Here is a 16,235-nt window from a genome sequence, read left to right on the forward strand (position 1 = left end):
CTCGGGACTTCTCGGGTCTGGTAAATCTGGTAATACTGCGTAGCGAGCCATCAGGCATCGGGTCCCCACCAGTGCACCCGGTGTGCAATCTGGTAACACTGGTTTGCACTGGTCTAATCTTTTATACCGCGACACCCAATAAGGAATGTATAAAATCATGTACAGAGTTGTTCGTGTTACAATTATTAAATATTAAATGTAATTAGGATCGAGCATATACTATTAAATTTGAGGAAACTGTACGAAAAAGTAAACGTTTTTTTCTACTCCCGCGCCATCTTGAATTTCTGGGAATTTGACTCATAGTAGAACAGTGTCAGTATACAGATATGAAAACGGAAAGTAGAGTAAGGCAAAATGATGGTGAGAAAACTATTGTAGAATATATTTTTCTGACAGTAATCTTCGATTTTTTGAAGTAATATTGTGCTTATTATTTTCTATTAAAACGAATTTTAAAATTTAATCGATTGTTAAGTGAATATTAAAAATGAAAATAATAAATGTAGCGAACGTTGTCATTTTCATTATTAATCAAATTTAAAATTTGCATACTCATAAATAAATAATATTTATCTCCTATTTCAAATTCTAACCTATTTCAATTGAAAACATTATCTAAAGCAAACGAAACGTCTTACATTTTTTTAATTTTAATACTATCAAATGTTTACTAATACTTTAACAAACATTTAAACATATTTTCAGATTCCTTGAAACAAGCATCAACTAAGCAAGCTATTCTAACAGTTGCAGTGATCTTTATTACTTCATTATCGGCAATGTTTTATGTGTATACTAGTTTTCCAGAACTTGCAGAGTAAGAAAAAATGAACACATTCCATTAATAGAAACATATAAATTTGCTATTTATTCTTTCAGAAATGAAAGACAACACTTGAAGTTACCATTACATATTGAAGATGCTAAAAACCTGGGTAAACTGTTAAGTCGTTATAAAGACCTCTATTATTTCCAAGTACTAGCTGGATTATTTATTACATATATTTTGTATCCTTAAATATTTCGTTTAATATCTTTAACCCTTTTGCTGTGGATAGTGTACATATAGATATGTTATCAAATAATAGCCTTATACCCAAGATTTTTATTTGTAAGTCTACAAAGACTTAAGGAGACAAAGTAATTTAAAGAAACTGAGCATGTTTGTCGCATAAGGAGTATATTTTTGATTAAAATATGCCACAGTGGAAGAGTTAATATGAAATGCTATAGATTTAGTTTTTGTTAAAATTGGAATAATTCAAAATTTATTAGAATGCATTTCGTAGTTGAACATTAAGTTATAGTTGTTTATAAGTGTAATTTATAAAATAATCTAAAATTCCTTAACATGAATTCAGCTTACAAACTTTTGCTATTCCAGGTTCCATTTTCCTCTCAATCCTGTCTGGCTTTCTTTTTCCATTTCCTTTAGCTTTATTTCTAGTATGTACCAGCAGTGCAGTAGGAGCATCACTTTGTTACTTTCTGTCATCGCTTCTGGGGCGTAAACTACTTTTTAGATACTTCCCAGAAAAAGCACAAGAATGGATGCAAACAGTAAAAAAACACAAACACCACCTTTTTAATTATATGTTGTTTCTTCGGATAACTCCACTACTACCAAATTGGTTCATCAATCTAGCTAGTCCCGTAATTGGAGTACCTCTTGCACCTTTTGCTATAGGCACATTTTTTGGAGTTGCTCCCCCATCTTTTGTTGCAATACAAGCAGGTCAGACGCTGCAAAATTTAACTTCTTCTAGTGACGCATGGTCTTGGAACAGTATTCTAATTTTGTGCGTGTTTGCAGTGCTATCATTAGTACCTGTTTTATTTAAGCAAAAACTACAACAAAAGTTAGATTAAATTTTAGGGAAAAATTGAATAAAATTTTATTTATTCAAAAAATGCACTTATTTGTGTTAAGTGTTTAGGAAGCTAAAGATATAACAAAAATATTTAAGATTAATTTAGTTGCAATTCAATCGTTAATGTTGAATCAATTTCAATATAATAAAAATTGTTATTAATCAAACAGTAAAAAACATTCCTTGAGCAAAAATGAAGGATTTTTTAAAAACATTTACTTAAAAATTAATAAAAAGAAAACGTTAAAAATGTTAATTCTGTAGATTTTTTCAATCTTTTCAGATTTATTTTAATCAATTCTTCATATAAACTTTCTTATATTTCTATTGTAACAATTTATTGAATTTATCAACAAAACTTTAGATTTATAAAATCTTGACAAACTGAATTTGAATTGCTGTTATATATGTTTTAATGCGCAATTAACTTCTATTTTCAAAGAAAATAATAATTTAAATAACGTTGCAAAGTAATTTAGCAAAATGAAGTCATGTAATTTATGGAAACATTAGTTGTATTTATAGCTGAAAGGCTGATTGGTCGCCAGTACCACCAATTGTACCACACTGAAACAAAAATGTAATTTAAATAATTAATTGTCTTAAGAATATTAAATAGCACGCAATTAATTACAGCAAAAAATAACTTAAATTAAATATAAATAAAATGTTTGTTAAAAATATACAACATCAAGAATAAAGATAGATTGACATCATGAACTTGAAATTAATTTACTTATTTAGCCCTTTAACGTACGATTTGTTTTTTAGTCTTCTGATAAAAAAAATGATCAATTTTCATCATTATGAAATTATAATCTAAGGTTAATATAATAAGTTTCATTTTCAACAACATAGAAAGAATAATTATTATAATAAAAAGGTAAGATTAAAATGAAATGTAAAGATAAGATTTTACTTTTATAAATTAATAAAAAATGAGTCATACAAAATATATTCATGCATATTACCAGCATGTACATTCAGGGGCTAATTAACTGTAAATTAGGGTACATACAAGTTTTTCCAGTGGATAGTAATACTGTGAAGGGTTTACAGGATTCAGTACATTCTGGACTTGATATCATTTTGATCAATCTGGCACCAGTCGTACATCTTATCACTACATTACTGCACTCGGGATTTGGCTGTCATTTAATAAAATACAATTTATTAATTATAAAAATAGTTTAAAGTTTAGGATTTATATAATTTTAATAGTTATAAACTAAAATAACTATAATGAATTATAAGTTACATGATAAAGATTTCAAATACCATTAGTAACAATGAAACTATTTGTTAAAGAATATTGTTGATAATCTGAGTAACTAGTACAATAATATTGATTCCATGTATCTAACAAAAAGAATTCTCTGAATGTGTCATTCACTTTTTAATTAGGGCTTTGTGCAGCGTCAGAGCTACAAATACTGTTATTATTAATACATATATGATTTTTGAGAGTAGAAAATTATTAGTGTACAAGACTAATGTTAAAATTTTTGTATGCTTTGTTTCTTGAAGATTTAGTTTAACTAAGCTGAGCACATAATACGACCAATAAGGTATTTGTTTGTTGAACCTGTGTTCTTTCAATACAGATTAAAACCTGCTGAAATTTCTTCCTGAATGATTTTTCAGTTTTTTTTTTAATTTTTATTACATATTTTTAAGTATGTAATGCCTACATTCAAAATAACTTAATAGCTATTGTACATTCTCATCAAATTATTTACTCTTTGGAAGATGAAAAATGCCAAAACATTAAATGTTTCTTATACTATTAACCAACTACACTTACAACTACATATATATATCATTAGCTCCAGTATCTGAAAACTCATAATTTTATAAAACTTTATTAAAAAGTTAGCGTTGCGCCAGAGGATTTTCTTTGTAAATACCAAATAATATTTTTTAACTTATGAAAATATCTAAGAAGTAATCTCTTACCAGAGTATAAGGCGGAGAATTTTGTTCATCAAAGAAAATAAATTTTTCCATACTTTGTTCCCACCAAATTGGAGTACTTTCAGGCTTTGGAAATAATTTTCTCAAAATTCTCCCTGCTGTCATGCGATTAATTCTCCACGTGATATGATTATCTAAGTTCTTCGAAGGATTTAAATCCATTTTACTTTCCATTATACTGTGAACATTTCTGAAACAATTTGTTCAGGATTCAAAAAACAATATATTTATTTTATTTTAAATAATCTTCTCGTTTCAATTTTTGTGTACTACCTGTAGGTCAAGTTATTAGAAAATACTTTCCTAGCATCTTTTTCAAATACTTTTAAATTTTGCCAAAATAATTGTCGTACATTTTCCATACGAATTTCTGATAGATTTTCTGTTTTTGTATATGGAATTCCAGGATTAAAGGATCTAGATATATGATGACCAGTTAAATCGGGTACAAAGTGTACAACACTACAGGGCCAACAATCAATATCATTTACATAGAAATATGGATTTTCCAATATACACCATTCATCATAAAATTCTACAAAAATATGAATATAAAAATAAATATGAAAATTAGAATTGATTTTCTCTTATAAATTATAAAGACTCATGTAGTGTGCTTTCTTTGATACTAAGAATCTACTAACAAATTCTGAATGAGATGTATTAATTTTTGCCCTTAGAACTCAGTTATACTTCATTAAATAAAAATAGAAAATTATTAATATTAAACTAAAGAGAAATAAAAAAAAAATTCGAAAAAACACACAGTTCATGATGTAGTGTATAAAATTATATTTTAATATTAATCCACTATTTTGTAGTGGATGTTTTAACTAAATGTAGAACAATCTTTGAAAAATATCTCTTAAAATATTTACATAACTTAATAATTAATATTTATCAATGTTAACACATTCGCGGATAGTACAAATTTTAATGAGCTACAAAAATGAACAGGTGATTTATTCTTTAACCATTACATTAAAGTGCATAATAATTTGAAAAAATAAAAACTATATAGATTTGAATGCATAATAATGTGGCTTATAAATATGAATGTTAATGGCATTCGTATCATTTAGCATTACAATGAAAATTTATGCTATAGCATTCACGTCCGCGAACGTGTTAATAATTTTTATTAATATTTTATTCTATATTTATAGACAGTTTTGTGTTTTGAAAGAAGGTTAAAACAAATTATGTTCTAATTAAATTACAAAATATTATATTAAATTATTTATCAAACAATCTATGCATTCTATGTAAATTGATGGTTATTAAAATTTATTATTAATATCATTATTTTAAAATAATTTATAATTTGATCGTACCAGATAAAGAAGGATAATATTGAATTATTGGCATGGCTATTTTTCTAAGCAATTTCAAAGATGGATAAATAGAATTTTGCAAATTTCTCATTATCATAACTGCTAAGAATCTCGAATCAAAAGATAGGAAACATATAATAGTCATAAACGAAATTAAAATCATGATTTTTAAACAAGATATACATTTTTTTTCTTTTTTTTTGAGAATACGAAAGGAGGTTTGTAAAGTTGTATCAATTTCAGACTCTGAAATATCATTTTCACGTGCATACTGGCGAATCTCTTCTAGTTTGATTTTATACAATTCTAAATTAACCATTTTTCGAAAACAAAATAAAATTAATAAGAAGTCAGTTTTCAATTGTAATTTTATTTACAGCCATATAGAATATGTGTACGTGTATATGCAAAAACTGATTATATGTTTCAAAATATTTATGTAAATTTCTGACTATTGTAGTAATAATAAATGACAAATCCACAAACTGCTGACAATTCGACAATTAGGGTTCCCAAGCAGCTCAATTGTACATTTACTGCGTTAAGTTGGTCGAACTTCAACCGTTGAAGTCACTGATCTCTATATTACATAGATGATAGATAGCTGTGTAGGACATAGAGATCAGTGCACACTCATACAAGCTCGTTATGACGGAGAAGGGGTAGTCAATGTTGGTGACTTCCTACAATTTTCCCCTAAGTTAAACGAGATTATTGTAGCCTATTGTACATGCAGATTTATTAAAAAGAAGTGTATTTGATACAGCTGCGAGCGTGTTTACCTACAGCTGAATTATAGAGTACTCATAAAACAAACATGGCGTTGTGTTATACGAGGTAGTGAAATGTTGTTTAATTACTTATTTGATTTAATTCCATTTAAAATAATATAGATTATAAAAATGAATTTCTTTTAGGCTGCTATGTCGACGCAACATCAATTTTCATAGTTTTCGGAGTTTATACACTTGCAGGTGACATGTTACATAATATATAACCCCTTCGTTTGATTTGAATGTCACTTAAATTTGAACATATTTCAGAGTTTATAAATTATATTTATGTACGAATTACGCGTGTAGTTCACTTTTCAAATTTTGACAGTTCAAAATTTAATATCAAAATAATCTCATTTTAAAGGATTTCGGTAAACGTTATTTTAGCTTTCACAGTTTCATGTGACATTAAAATGTAGAAGTAACAGTTATTGAAATAAATTACATAGCCCACTTAATGTTGCTGTTTCTAAACCACTGTGTATGGGAAGCACGGTTTGTGAAACTCATGATGAGAAGAATGCACGCCTCAAGCGACCTATGTCACCACATTTGACTATATATCAAATTCAGTTAACATCGTTTTTGTCAATAACGCATCGTACAACGGGATTGATATTATCAAGTTATGCAATGTTACTTGGTTTAGGTAAGATTATGTTATCTCTGTTCAAAATGAAAACATAGAAAACCATTCATTGTTAAATGAACAATTTCTAATTACAGGAACTTTGTTTATTCCTGGAGGTATTCCTTGCCTTATTGAAATGACTCAAAATTTAGGTTTGTCTACTCCGCTCCTGTTTTTAGGAAAAACTATGATAGCTTTTCCTGCTACGTATCATACTTTTAATGGATTTCGACACTTGGTAAAATATCGTTTATACATTCTTGATAATTTATTATCTTTTAGATAACTTTTTTTTTTTTAAAATGCAAAGGAATAAATCTTTATTTTTGAATTCGCAGGCTTGGGATATGGGAATGTTCCTTACAATCAAAGAAGTGTATAGCACTGGTTATGCAGTACTTGCATTATCAGCAGTTTCTGCTATTCTCTTGGCTGCATTGTAAGTCTAAATAATTACATTACTATGTTGTGATATAATTTTGATTCAAAATTAATTGTATTACCAAGTTGGTAAGTTGCATCTTATATTTTGTGAATCATATTAAACTTAGAATAAAATAATTTGTTAGACAGAATCATTGATTAATTCATAATTGATAAGTGTAGCATAATTAAAAAGTGTATATGATAATTTATTTCAAAAATTTATTTATGTTTGGGTAGTTATAATTTGAATAAACAATAAATATATCACTCAAAACCTTCAAGAGATGACTGAATAAATTTTGTATAAATTAACATAAAGCGAGCAATAAATGCTTCTAAATGAAAAATTGGTTTTGACCCTTTGTGCATCTTATGTTCATATTCGGCAGCAACCGTTGCGATTTCAATTTTTAATTGTAAGTCACAATTCTTTATGCATTCTTGTAAGAGACCCTTAAATATTAAATCACATGGTATGGCATGCGTCAACAACTCATAAAGTCTGTTGCGTATTTTGAGAAGCTCTTTCGGACTTTGTTCGCTAACCATCATATTAGCCGTGTTTCGAATATACACTTGCCAGTCCGGTTCCGTAATTTTTTGATTTTCAGTAAATGGATACCTGTAAGTGAAATTAATATATGAAAAATTGTTTTATTTGCGCGAATTCTTGTAGTTACAGCTACACTTACTGTTCGACTTTGCAAGCTTCAAGCATTAATATTGCTCGTCTAAGATTCCTACCACTTGTTTCTGCTAATCTAACAGCTAATTCATCGGGTAAAGTTAAACCTTCACGTTTACAAATTGAGTGCAAGATATTTTTTATGTCTGATATTGACGGAGCTGGTACTTTAATTCCTAAACATCGCGACTTTATTGCTGGCAAAACCCGCGACGTTGAATTTGCACAAAGTATTAGCCTACAGGTAGCAACATATTTTTCCATTGTTCTTCTAAGGGCATGTTGAGCATCTTTTGTAAGTTCATCCACATTGGTTAGCAGTACCACTAGTGTAAAGTATTACTATTATTGAATGAACATTAAATAATTCAGACAAGCAATTATAATTTTACATTTACCTTTGAATTCTCTTTGCCCACTGGAGTCTATTTGATGAGTTTGTGCTGTTGTCTTTATCAAATCCATTACAACAACTCTATCATATATTCCCACATCACTAAGATTTACTTCTATATGATAGTTGCTGCTTATCGTTGTTATTTCCAATTTTTTCTTAGCTGGTGTCTAAAAAGTATAAATAAATAAATTTTATACTTGAAGATAATTATATTTGCTTAACCAGTAACAAATATAAAATACCTCAAAATTCATAGTTTCCATTCTTAGCCTTTCAGCTCCGCTTCCATATAACTCTCGTATAATACACATTATACGAGTTTTTTTTCCTGCACCAGGTGGCCCATAAACTAATAAATGTGGAAAATCTCCCTTTTTTACCTGCAATATAATGTTCAACTAATTTAATAAAGATAAACGTTCCTAACCTTTCTTTTAATTCATATATGTTTTAACAGATGTAATTACCATATTTTTTAAATATTCTGCCTGTTCTGTGTGGTAATCCAATTTTCCGAGCATTGTCGGACGATATTTATCTACCCAAAGACTCATCTTAAAATATTTTGTACAATACTTCAAAAATTGTTACCAAAATCTCACGTACTTGTCGATTCACAAATATAATTACTAAATATTACAATTTTAATGTGTATATCATTTAATAATGTAAATTTTGTACTCCGTTATTTGCATATGCAATAGTCGTAAGTTAAACGTTAATAACACTCAATTTTTACTGTCATAAAAGAGGTAAATATACATAACGACTTTTTAAATATACGAAACTGTGGACAACTCTGTAAGAATGTCTCCCCAATTTGATTACCCGGTCTTTCATGTTTTTATTATTCTCTTTACGAGTATCTTTAACTTATAAATTAAAAGATTGAAATTAGATGTGAAAGAATCGGATTATCGGATTTCTCGACAATTTCAAGCACCCGGCTATTGTTTCTCGAACTATAGCAGTGCCCATATAAATGACGAAGCTCGGGTGTAAGTAAGATACAATAGCTGGCACCCGAAATCATACAGGGTGTTTGACCACCACTGGGAAAAATTTTAATGGAAGATTCTAGAGGCCAAAATAAGACAAAAATCAAGAATATCAATTTCTTGATTAAGGCTTCGTTAAAATGTTATTAAAAAATTTCAAATCATTCACGGAAAAATTATTTTCGTTTGCGGGAGTCAATTTTAACCATTTTTGGTCAATAAACATACCCTCGAAATCCTACGCACTTTTAAGATCGTTATCGATATGTTGTATACATGTACAATATATCGATAACGACCGGCGTCAAGTTACGCTCGACACGCTCGATGTTCGAACCCGCTTGGCTTCTAAGAATTGGTGGGGATAACTCTGGTCACTTATGTGGGCACTACTGCACTTGGTAGTGCTGTATAGCAGCTTGTAAAATATGTAAATACACAGTCACACGTTTGTTTATATGACACTCTTAAAAAGAATTCATGATAGATAATATTTTTTCTATTTCTAAAACGAATATAAATGATTAGTAGGTTCTCAAAATTTTCAAAAATCCCGAAAACACGAAAAATTTCGTGTTCTCGACCCGACTCAATATTTCAGGATCTCGCACATCTCTAACTGGGATACAGACATAACTTTATCTTAGCTTTTATTTGTATATTTCATTATACAATAATTGCTTGCTTTTTCATCAAAAGCTAACACACTTTGGTAAATACAATAAATCATTGTACGAAATAGATCAGTATTATCCATAACGAAATGATTACATCTTAAAAAGTACGTAAGTTTTGTATAAAAATGAAATTACACATAAAATAATCTAAATTAATAATGATAATGGCAATGTGTGAAAGTGGTTCTAATGATGCACTATCATTATTCTATTATATAAATCGAAACAGATTTATCTTATTTAACGAACGTAATTAAATTTTTTACACAAAAATTCAATGTTTTTTTAAACGAATTACACCGAACATGATTTCGTAATGAAATTTAAGGAAACAGCTTTTTAAATATTTAGAAATACAAACAATATAAACAAGATCAGCGTCAGAATTACTAGTAACTTGATGCAAATTGTAACATAAACGCTTCTTTTAATTCAAATTATATGAATTAAATATAAATGGAACTAACATTTTGTAAACTAAAATAGTATGTATTATATATATTATTTTACAAATTAATTGTCGTTCAAACGAATCTAGTAATCTTGCTTTTAAACTAGCAAAACTTTGTATAGAGATAATTTGTATAGAAAGCTATGTTCAGATATGATAATCGTGTATTTTTTTTTTGTATTAAATCCATACTACAGTTTGTTTCTTTTTTATTGAATCATCCATCACAAGAGGCGCTCTGACGCAGTGCATGATTTGCATACACATAATGCTGACCTTGAACGTAAACTAGAAGGTTTGAATAACGTGTTTCAGACTTCGTTATCACATACTTTCAACGAATATGTATGTAGATATGTACAGTCCACCAGGTTGATTCATTTTTCTGCTTCAAGAGAAAGTCACTAGTGTCTACTTTTCTTTAGAAGTCTTCACTTGCTCTTCTCCTTCATGAAACGCTAGCAATTTTCTCCTAAAGTGGAGAACGAATAACATAGCTGATCATACATAAATGATACATAAAGTAAACGTACATACTACATTTTTATTTCAACTATATGTATAGTGCACCAGTATGTAAATGTTTTTAATTCACAGAATCATTTTGATTATAGAAAATATATAATATTATATTATGAATTGTTCCATGAAGCTTGCAACAATTTATAAGTACGTTTTTGTAAGTTAAACAATGCGAGTGCACCACACGATTTATAATTTTAGTACTTTGAATAAATGTATTGTCCGATATCTATCATCCTTTATATACACATGATGATGTTTAAAATGACTACTGTTAACACTTATAGCTATGCTTGTTGAAAATTATATGGCCAGTGGACGAAACAAACAGCTATAAATTCATGAACGATACGAAAGGAAAATATTTATTTTACTTACGTCGTCCCCACTAAGGGCTATGTCACACGGATGTTAGCATCGACAGTGCCATCGACGATTGGATGTCAACTATATTTCAATCGCTTTCAAATAGTCATAAAAATCTTTTGTGGTTGTCTTGCCAAAATCGGTAACCGATATCGACGCCAATGCCCGTGTGACTGACCCTAAATGCGCATATAGCGCGTATGTCTCTAGATAAAATATTTAGCTGTGTTATATTAAGAATGAAAGATATTATGTTCGACATATTGAATTACATCGACGTAATATATGTTTATACCCAAACACCGTGTGGATTTTTGCTCGTAGGTACTGCAGTCTCTAATTGTCGTGGGGAGCCTATCATTTTACGCGTACTTCCAGGCTTGTGAGCACCTAAGTTATAAATATATGTAAACGAAATTAGCGAATTAATTCAATGTTCTAATTTATATTTTCAGTTACACTCAAATACCTTCTAGTAACGATTTGACTTGTTCGTCTTGACAAGCAACAGCTAGACTTTGTAAATTAGCTTCTTTCATATCAGCTACTAGTCGTTCGACTTGTAATTTTTTCTCAACAATCGCCGATTCCAAACTTACTACCTCAAGTTTGAGCGATTCCGCACATTGCGAAGCTAATTCAGCTGAACGTTTAGCTTGTTCTACTTCGTTTTGAAGATGCTCAACTTCGCTAATGATTTTACGTTCCATTATTTGTCTTTCATCTGTTTCACGACTTATATTGTGTTGCTCTATAGCAAGCTCTTCCATAACTAATCTATAGTGTAAAGAAATAAAGTCAATACTGTATCATACATTTAATTGCATGAAAATCAAATCATAATGATACCTTTACCTGATTTTATTTTTACACTGAAGTAACTCTGTTTCACAATTAGCGAGTTTTGATCTTAACAAAGTGATTTCCGACTTTAAAGTTTTTTCTTGTTGTCTAACTATTTCACTTTCTTCTTCTACATGTGCCAATTCTTTCAGCTATAAAGACAATCAGTATAGTAATCGTAAAAGGTATTTTAGCTGTGTTTTAAATACATGCCTGTTCCTCGATAAGACGACCTGTAGTTTCCATACGACTTACTTCCTGAGAAATGAAATCCATCTGATGCATTTGTTCCCTGTTCTTAGTTTCCCAATATAATATTTCAGCATCAAACTGAAAACCAGTAATTAAATATATTTTATCAAAGTTTCTATCTATGATGAAGATAAACCTTCATACTTTAGTAAGATCTGCTTGTTGTGCATTAATAGTATCACGTTGCTTATTGACTAGTCTGATAAGTTCAACGTATCGTTGAGTATATGCAACAGTAACCATGTTCTGAGTCTGACCAGATAACTGATTTACAGACTGAGTTTGTCCTTTTGTATCTTGAAATTCCTAAATATACAAAACTAATTAAGCATTTGAATACATATAACTGTATATATTTGTAAAAAGAATCTTTTCTGTAGAACCTGAATTAGATTTCTTTTTAGCTTGACAGAATTACTAGAAGATGGTTGATCTTCTTTATGAACATGAGGACTTCCACTATTTGTACTAGATTGAAATTGAGATCTTCCAGGACTATTTAAATTAGGTGGTGGAGGATCCCTGTAGGGGGGTAAAGTTCGTAAAGGCGGCGAAGCTGGACCTGGAGGATCCCTATATGGGGGAACTTCACGTATTTTTTTTTGCGATAAATGTGTGTTACTTTCACTGTTCGTACAAGTAGGAGACTGAGTCGGTTTTTGTATATTTTTTTTTATATTCGATTCCTTATTTTTTAAATGAGGTGTGGGTTGAACTATGGCAACATTTTCCATTTGAATCTACAATGCGAATATAAACTATGATAAACTATTATAAAAAAATTCTTAAAAGCGTGTAATGTAACCTAGAAACTATTTACTTCCGTATTATTTTCCATAACATTCCCATGTAATCCTCCAAATGTTAAAGATTGTCTAATGTGACGATTCCTATCAAGACATCCTTGTAAATCATCAAATTCAGAGTTTGAAACTGTTGTGGCACTCTTGGTATCATCTTGTCCACTATTGAGCATTGTGGCATGCTCAGAGGCAGAGCTTACCAAACCATTTGATCTTGAACCATGGGTTGAACGGGTTCCTAACGAACTAGGAGTTTTATTATTTTCTGGCGAAGAGCGTCTTAGTATCAGCTGTACTTCCGAAGAGTATTCTCCCCATTTGACTAAGATCTTATCAAACAAATGAAAATAATATTATTAATTTTTAAATACTTAGCAATCATTTCCTAAAAAAACTTATGTCAATACCTTCAGAGGATTTTCATACGGAGGTAAGAGACGCTCATTTGTACGCCATCTTTCTACTAAAGTAAATCTACCTGTTTGTCCAGTTGCATGGGCAAGAGCATATACTACATCCTAAAAATTAATTTAACATTTATATTATATATTTGTTATTATAAAAAATACCATTAGCAAACAATTTTCACCAAACGTTAACCAAATTAATTCAAATTGTAGATTCATAAAATTATGTTGATTATCTGATTTAGTTTTACTTTAAAATATTTAAATAAAAAATGCCAACCTGACATGTAGTGGTTTCTGTAACACCACACACAATACGTTGTATACCCTCTACCCATACTTTTAGCTCCATAACGTCACCAATTTGTAATCACAAGATTAAACCTTTGCATTGCAAAATGATGATACTGAAAAGTTACAAATCATTTATTAAACTTAAATTTAATAAGAAATAAACCATTGATTATTACGTGAATTTACCCAACAATTGTTTACAAGTTTCGTTAGATAGCGATCCTTTTGGAAGCTTGAATAATATTACAGTAAAATCAGATTCCTTTAACCTGTAATATGTAGTCATTAAAATGACAGATTTAAGTCCATGATAACACAGAAGACAGGCAAATGCTTTTCTCTAACTTTCCGTGATAACAGTGTTATATACGCTGCTTTGTGAAAAAGTTGTGCTCCCTTAATCAGTAACCAATCGTTATGCATCTTCACAGAGTGAAATTTTAATGCACATCTTTTCACAGATATGCATGTACATTTTACAGACTCAAAATTCAGCAGTTTATTTTAGTTTTGTTAAATAATATGAAATTAATAGGAAGCATTTAGAAATTGAAAGATTGCCAGATTATAATTTTATCTTACTACGTAAGAGGGAGCTGAAAACGTTAACGCAGAAATGCATTAAACCTGCTACATTACGATCTACTGAATACAAGAATTTGGCTCGTTTCTCGTCTAACATGTGTACCACTTACGCGTGGTAAAAATCATATTCTTATTTTAAATACTGCTTTTGTATATATTGAGTAAAAGACATAACGAAATAGCAATAGAGAAATCAAAATGCCAAAAGTGCGCGCACAGAAACAAACCCGCATTCATAAAGAAGTTGTGAAGCAGGGTATGAGGCATTTACAATATTTTTATAGTCGTGCCAAATAAGTTTACAATAAAGCTAACTGCTATTTGAATTAGAAGTAGAATTAGATTTAAAAAAAAGTTATTTTATTCACTATTTATCGTATGTATAGAATATCTAACTCCGTTTTGCAAACGAGTGTCATGTAGAAAGATTAATAAATTAAAATTATTCTCTTACATATAGTTTAATTATATTGATTTGTTCGTATTAGGTATTTTGTTTAACACTAATATTGGACAGCACATTTTGAAGAATCCACTTATAATTCAAAATATGGTTGAGAAAGCCGCTGTCAGATCAACAGACGTTGTATTAGAAATAGGTCCTGGTACTGGTAACATGACAATAAAATTATTAGACAAAGCCAAAAAAGTAATAGCATGCGAGGTAGATACAAGAATGGTGGCTGAATTACAGAAACGTATGCAAGGTACACTGTACCAGTCGAAATTGCAAATTATAATAGGGGATGTTTTGAAGACCGAATTACCATTCTTTAATTTGTGTGTCGCCAATATACCTTATCAGATATCATCACCCTTAATATTTAAATTACTTTTACACAGGCCATTGTTCAGGTAATTTACAATGGAATTGATAAAGAAATTAAAAATATTTTTAAAAGAATCGTGCTAATTTCTAATATACAGGAGACACAAGAGGAAATGGGATTGATTGGCACGTTATTTTCTACAGATGTGCTGTGCTTATGTTTCAAAGAGAATTTGCAGAGCGTTTAGTAGCAAAACCAGGTGATAAATTATACTGTCGTTTAAGTATAAATACTCAATTGTTGGCAAGAGTAGATTTACTCATGAAAGTAGGAAAAAATAACTTTAGACCTCCTCCAAAAGTGGAATCAAACGTAGTTAGGATAGAACCACATAACCCACCACCTCCTATTAATTATCAAGAGTGGGATGGTTTGACACGAATTGCGTTTGTTAGGAAAAATAAAACACTTTCCGCAGCATTTAAGCAGACCACAATATTAACAATGTTGGAGAAAAACTATAAACTTCATTGTAGTCTGAACGATAAGGCAAGTTATATTATACATCTGATGAAGCAAATGCTTTTGAATATTAAAAACTTCTTTTTTACACATTATTCAGGAAGTATTAGAAGGATTTGATATTAAAGAGATGGTAAACGGTATCTTACAAGAAGCAGACGCTGCAAATAAACGTGCTAGAACTATGGATATAGATGACTTTATCAGGTATAACAAATATTGTTCTTAATTTCAAACAAGCTACAGGCATTATATTCATGTATCATGATTCACAGTAACATGTGCTTAATTATGTAACAAAATTTTTATTTTAGCCTTTTACACGCATTCAACGCAAAGGGAGTGCATTTTACTTAACTAAAAGTTTGAATCATCCAGAAAAAATATACCTTATGTATTAAAAAGAGTGTATCATTTTTACGGAAAGAATAAATAAAATTGTCTAAACAACATAGAAACGATATTATCATTTGAATTTCGAATCGATGCTAACCCTTTTGCTACAGTAGTGCTGGACAAAAAGTATCCATACACTACAGCCATAAGGTCTGCTAAGTATTCACGTACCCAGTTTTACTGTACGAGTAAATGACATATTCCTAAGCAACATTTCATTGTCTCAGACATGAAATTATTTCTTAAATAAAA

The 16,235-nt window shown here is 29.7% G+C and overlaps 6 protein-coding genes across 9 annotated transcripts; 3 read left to right on the forward strand and 3 right to left on the reverse strand.

Moving 5' to 3' along the window:
- The first annotated feature begins 62 nt into the window (after positions 1-62).
- LOC122400141 (transmembrane protein 41B-like) lies at positions 63-2,056 on the forward strand. The gene is made up of 4 exons (XM_043401422.1): positions 63-363; positions 709-820; positions 883-1,011; positions 1,365-2,056. Exons 1-4 carry the CDS (start codon positions 330-332, stop codon positions 1,870-1,872), a joined length of 783 nt encoding a protein of 260 aa, XP_043257357.1. The 5' UTR covers positions 63-329; the 3' UTR covers positions 1,873-2,056.
- A 112-nt stretch (positions 2,057-2,168) lies between these two features.
- On the reverse strand, positions 2,169-5,719 carry LOC122400295. Its single transcript, XM_043401679.1, has 5 exons — positions 5,183-5,719; positions 4,122-4,383; positions 3,831-4,038; positions 2,893-3,022; positions 2,169-2,441 (listed from the first exon to the last, which is right to left on the reverse strand). The coding sequence occupies exons 1-5, from the start codon at positions 5,499-5,501 to the stop codon at positions 2,350-2,352; spliced, it is 1,011 nt and encodes a 336-aa protein (XP_043257614.1). The 5' UTR covers positions 5,502-5,719; the 3' UTR covers positions 2,169-2,349.
- A 79-nt stretch (positions 5,720-5,798) lies between these two features.
- Positions 5,799-7,164, forward strand: LOC122400297 (succinate dehydrogenase cytochrome b560 subunit, mitochondrial-like). Its single transcript, XM_043401683.1, has 5 exons — positions 5,799-6,019; positions 6,100-6,156; positions 6,408-6,607; positions 6,685-6,827; positions 6,928-7,164. The coding sequence occupies exons 1-5, from the start codon at positions 6,000-6,002 to the stop codon at positions 7,030-7,032; spliced, it is 525 nt and encodes a 174-aa protein (XP_043257618.1). The 5' UTR covers positions 5,799-5,999; the 3' UTR covers positions 7,033-7,164.
- Positions 7,165-7,253: 89 nt separating this feature from the next.
- LOC122400296 (replication factor C subunit 3-like) lies at positions 7,254-9,361 on the reverse strand. 2 transcript variants are annotated; one of them, XM_043401681.1, is made up of 6 exons: positions 9,324-9,361; positions 8,565-8,651; positions 8,340-8,477; positions 8,099-8,264; positions 7,708-8,026; positions 7,254-7,637 (listed from the first exon to the last, which is right to left on the reverse strand). In XM_043401681.1, the coding sequence occupies exons 2-6, from the start codon at positions 8,649-8,651 to the stop codon at positions 7,280-7,282; spliced, it is 1,068 nt and encodes a 355-aa protein (XP_043257616.1). In that variant the 5' UTR covers positions 9,324-9,361; the 3' UTR covers positions 7,254-7,279. The 2 variants fall into 2 exon arrangements, with proteins under 2 accessions (XP_043257616.1, XP_043257615.1); XM_043401680.1 differs by lacking the exon at positions 9,324-9,361 and having other exon boundaries at positions 8,565-8,921.
- Positions 9,362-10,881: 1,520 nt separating this feature from the next.
- Positions 10,882-14,193, reverse strand: LOC122400159 (ras association domain-containing protein 8-like). Of its 2 annotated transcripts, XM_043401457.1 has the most exons (11): positions 13,897-14,193; positions 13,697-13,823; positions 13,417-13,527; positions 13,027-13,338; positions 12,590-12,946; positions 12,351-12,512; positions 12,168-12,284; positions 11,967-12,106; positions 11,581-11,888; positions 11,407-11,501; positions 10,882-11,317 (listed from the first exon to the last, which is right to left on the reverse strand). In XM_043401457.1, the coding sequence occupies exons 2-11, from the start codon at positions 13,766-13,768 to the stop codon at positions 11,291-11,293; spliced, it is 1,701 nt and encodes a 566-aa protein (XP_043257392.1). In that variant the 5' UTR covers positions 13,769-13,823; positions 13,897-14,193; the 3' UTR covers positions 10,882-11,290. The 2 variants fall into 2 exon arrangements, with proteins under 2 accessions (XP_043257392.1, XP_043257393.1); XM_043401458.1 differs by having other exon boundaries at positions 10,884-11,501.
- Positions 14,194-14,353: 160 nt separating this feature from the next.
- Positions 14,354-16,068, forward strand: LOC122400160 (probable dimethyladenosine transferase). Of its 2 annotated transcripts, none has more exons than XM_043401461.1 (5): positions 14,354-14,551; positions 14,784-15,150; positions 15,269-15,618; positions 15,692-15,794; positions 15,902-16,068. In XM_043401461.1, exons 1-5 carry the CDS (start codon positions 14,494-14,496, stop codon positions 15,942-15,944), a joined length of 921 nt encoding a protein of 306 aa, XP_043257396.1. In that variant the 5' UTR covers positions 14,354-14,493; the 3' UTR covers positions 15,945-16,068. The 2 variants fall into 2 exon arrangements, with proteins under 2 accessions (XP_043257396.1, XP_043257394.1); XM_043401459.1 differs by having other exon boundaries at positions 14,356-14,551; positions 15,269-15,614; positions 15,688-15,794.
- Positions 16,069-16,235: the final 167 nt, after the last annotated feature.

This window comes from Colletes gigas, unplaced genomic scaffold, assembly GCF_013123115.1.
Source record: "Colletes gigas isolate AHSC1104 unplaced genomic scaffold, ASM1312311v1 Colletes_gigas_Sc00016, whole genome shotgun sequence".
In the NCBI taxonomy this organism is placed as follows: Eukaryota; Metazoa; Arthropoda; class Insecta; order Hymenoptera; family Colletidae; genus Colletes; species Colletes gigas.

Excerpts from the sequence above, each read along its gene's own strand:
- LOC122400141 (XM_043401422.1), top strand. The coding sequence starts at position 330 with ATGAAAACGGAAAGTAGAGTAAGGCAAAATGATG. Across the intron at positions 821-882 it reads AGTTTTCCAGAACTTGCAGA|AAATGAAAGACAACACTTGA; the intron begins GTAAGAAAAAAT and ends TTATTCTTTCAG. Across the intron at positions 1,012-1,364 it reads TTATTTATTACATATATTTT|CTTACAAACTTTTGCTATTC; the intron begins GTATCCTTAAAT and ends ACATGAATTCAG.
- LOC122400295 (XM_043401679.1), bottom strand. The coding sequence starts at position 5,501 with ATGGTTAATTTAGAATTGTATAAAATCAAACTAGAAGAGATTCGCCAG. Across the intron at positions 3,023-3,830 it reads ATTCTCCGCCTTATACTCTG|CCAAATCCCGAGTGCAGTAA; the intron begins GTAAGAGATTAC and ends ATTAAATGACAG. Across the intron at positions 2,442-2,892 it reads ACTATCCACTGGAAAAACTT|TGTGGTACAATTGGTGGTAC; the intron begins GTATGTACCCTA and ends TTTTTGTTTCAG.
- LOC122400297 (XM_043401683.1), top strand. The coding sequence starts at position 6,000 with ATGGCGTTGTGTTATACGAG. Across the intron at positions 6,020-6,099 it reads ATGGCGTTGTGTTATACGAG|GCTGCTATGTCGACGCAACA; the intron begins GTAGTGAAATGT and ends AATTTCTTTTAG. Across the intron at positions 6,828-6,927 it reads TTAATGGATTTCGACACTTG|GCTTGGGATATGGGAATGTT; the intron begins GTAAAATATCGT and ends TTGAATTCGCAG.
- LOC122400296 (XM_043401681.1), bottom strand. The coding sequence starts at position 8,651 with ATGAGTCTTTGGGTAGATAAATATCGTCCGACAATGCTCGGAAAATTG. Across the intron at positions 8,027-8,098 it reads TGGGCAAAGAGAATTCAAAG|TGGTACTGCTAACCAATGTG; the intron begins GTAAATGTAAAA and ends ACTTTACACTAG. Across the intron at positions 7,638-7,707 it reads GAAGCTTGCAAAGTCGAACA|GTATCCATTTACTGAAAATC; the intron begins GTAAGTGTAGCT and ends TTTCACTTACAG.
- LOC122400159 (XM_043401457.1), bottom strand. The coding sequence starts at position 13,768 with ATGGAGCTAAAAGTATGGGTAGAGGGTATACAACGTATTGTGTGTGGT. Across the intron at positions 13,528-13,696 it reads CAGAAACCACTACATGTCAG|GATGTAGTATATGCTCTTGC; the intron begins GTTGGCATTTTT and ends ATTAATTTTTAG. Across the intron at positions 13,339-13,416 it reads CGTATGAAAATCCTCTGAAG|ATCTTAGTCAAATGGGGAGA; the intron begins GTATTGACATAA and ends TTGTTTGATAAG.
- LOC122400160 (XM_043401461.1), top strand. The coding sequence starts at position 14,494 with ATGCCAAAAGTGCGCGCACAGAAACAAACCCGCATTCATAAAGAAGTT. Across the intron at positions 14,552-14,783 it reads TAAAGAAGTTGTGAAGCAGG|GTATTTTGTTTAACACTAAT; the intron begins GTATGAGGCATT and ends TGTTCGTATTAG. Across the intron at positions 15,619-15,691 it reads TAGTCTGAACGATAAGGCAA|TATTAGAAGGATTTGATATT; the intron begins GTTATATTATAC and ends TTATTCAGGAAG.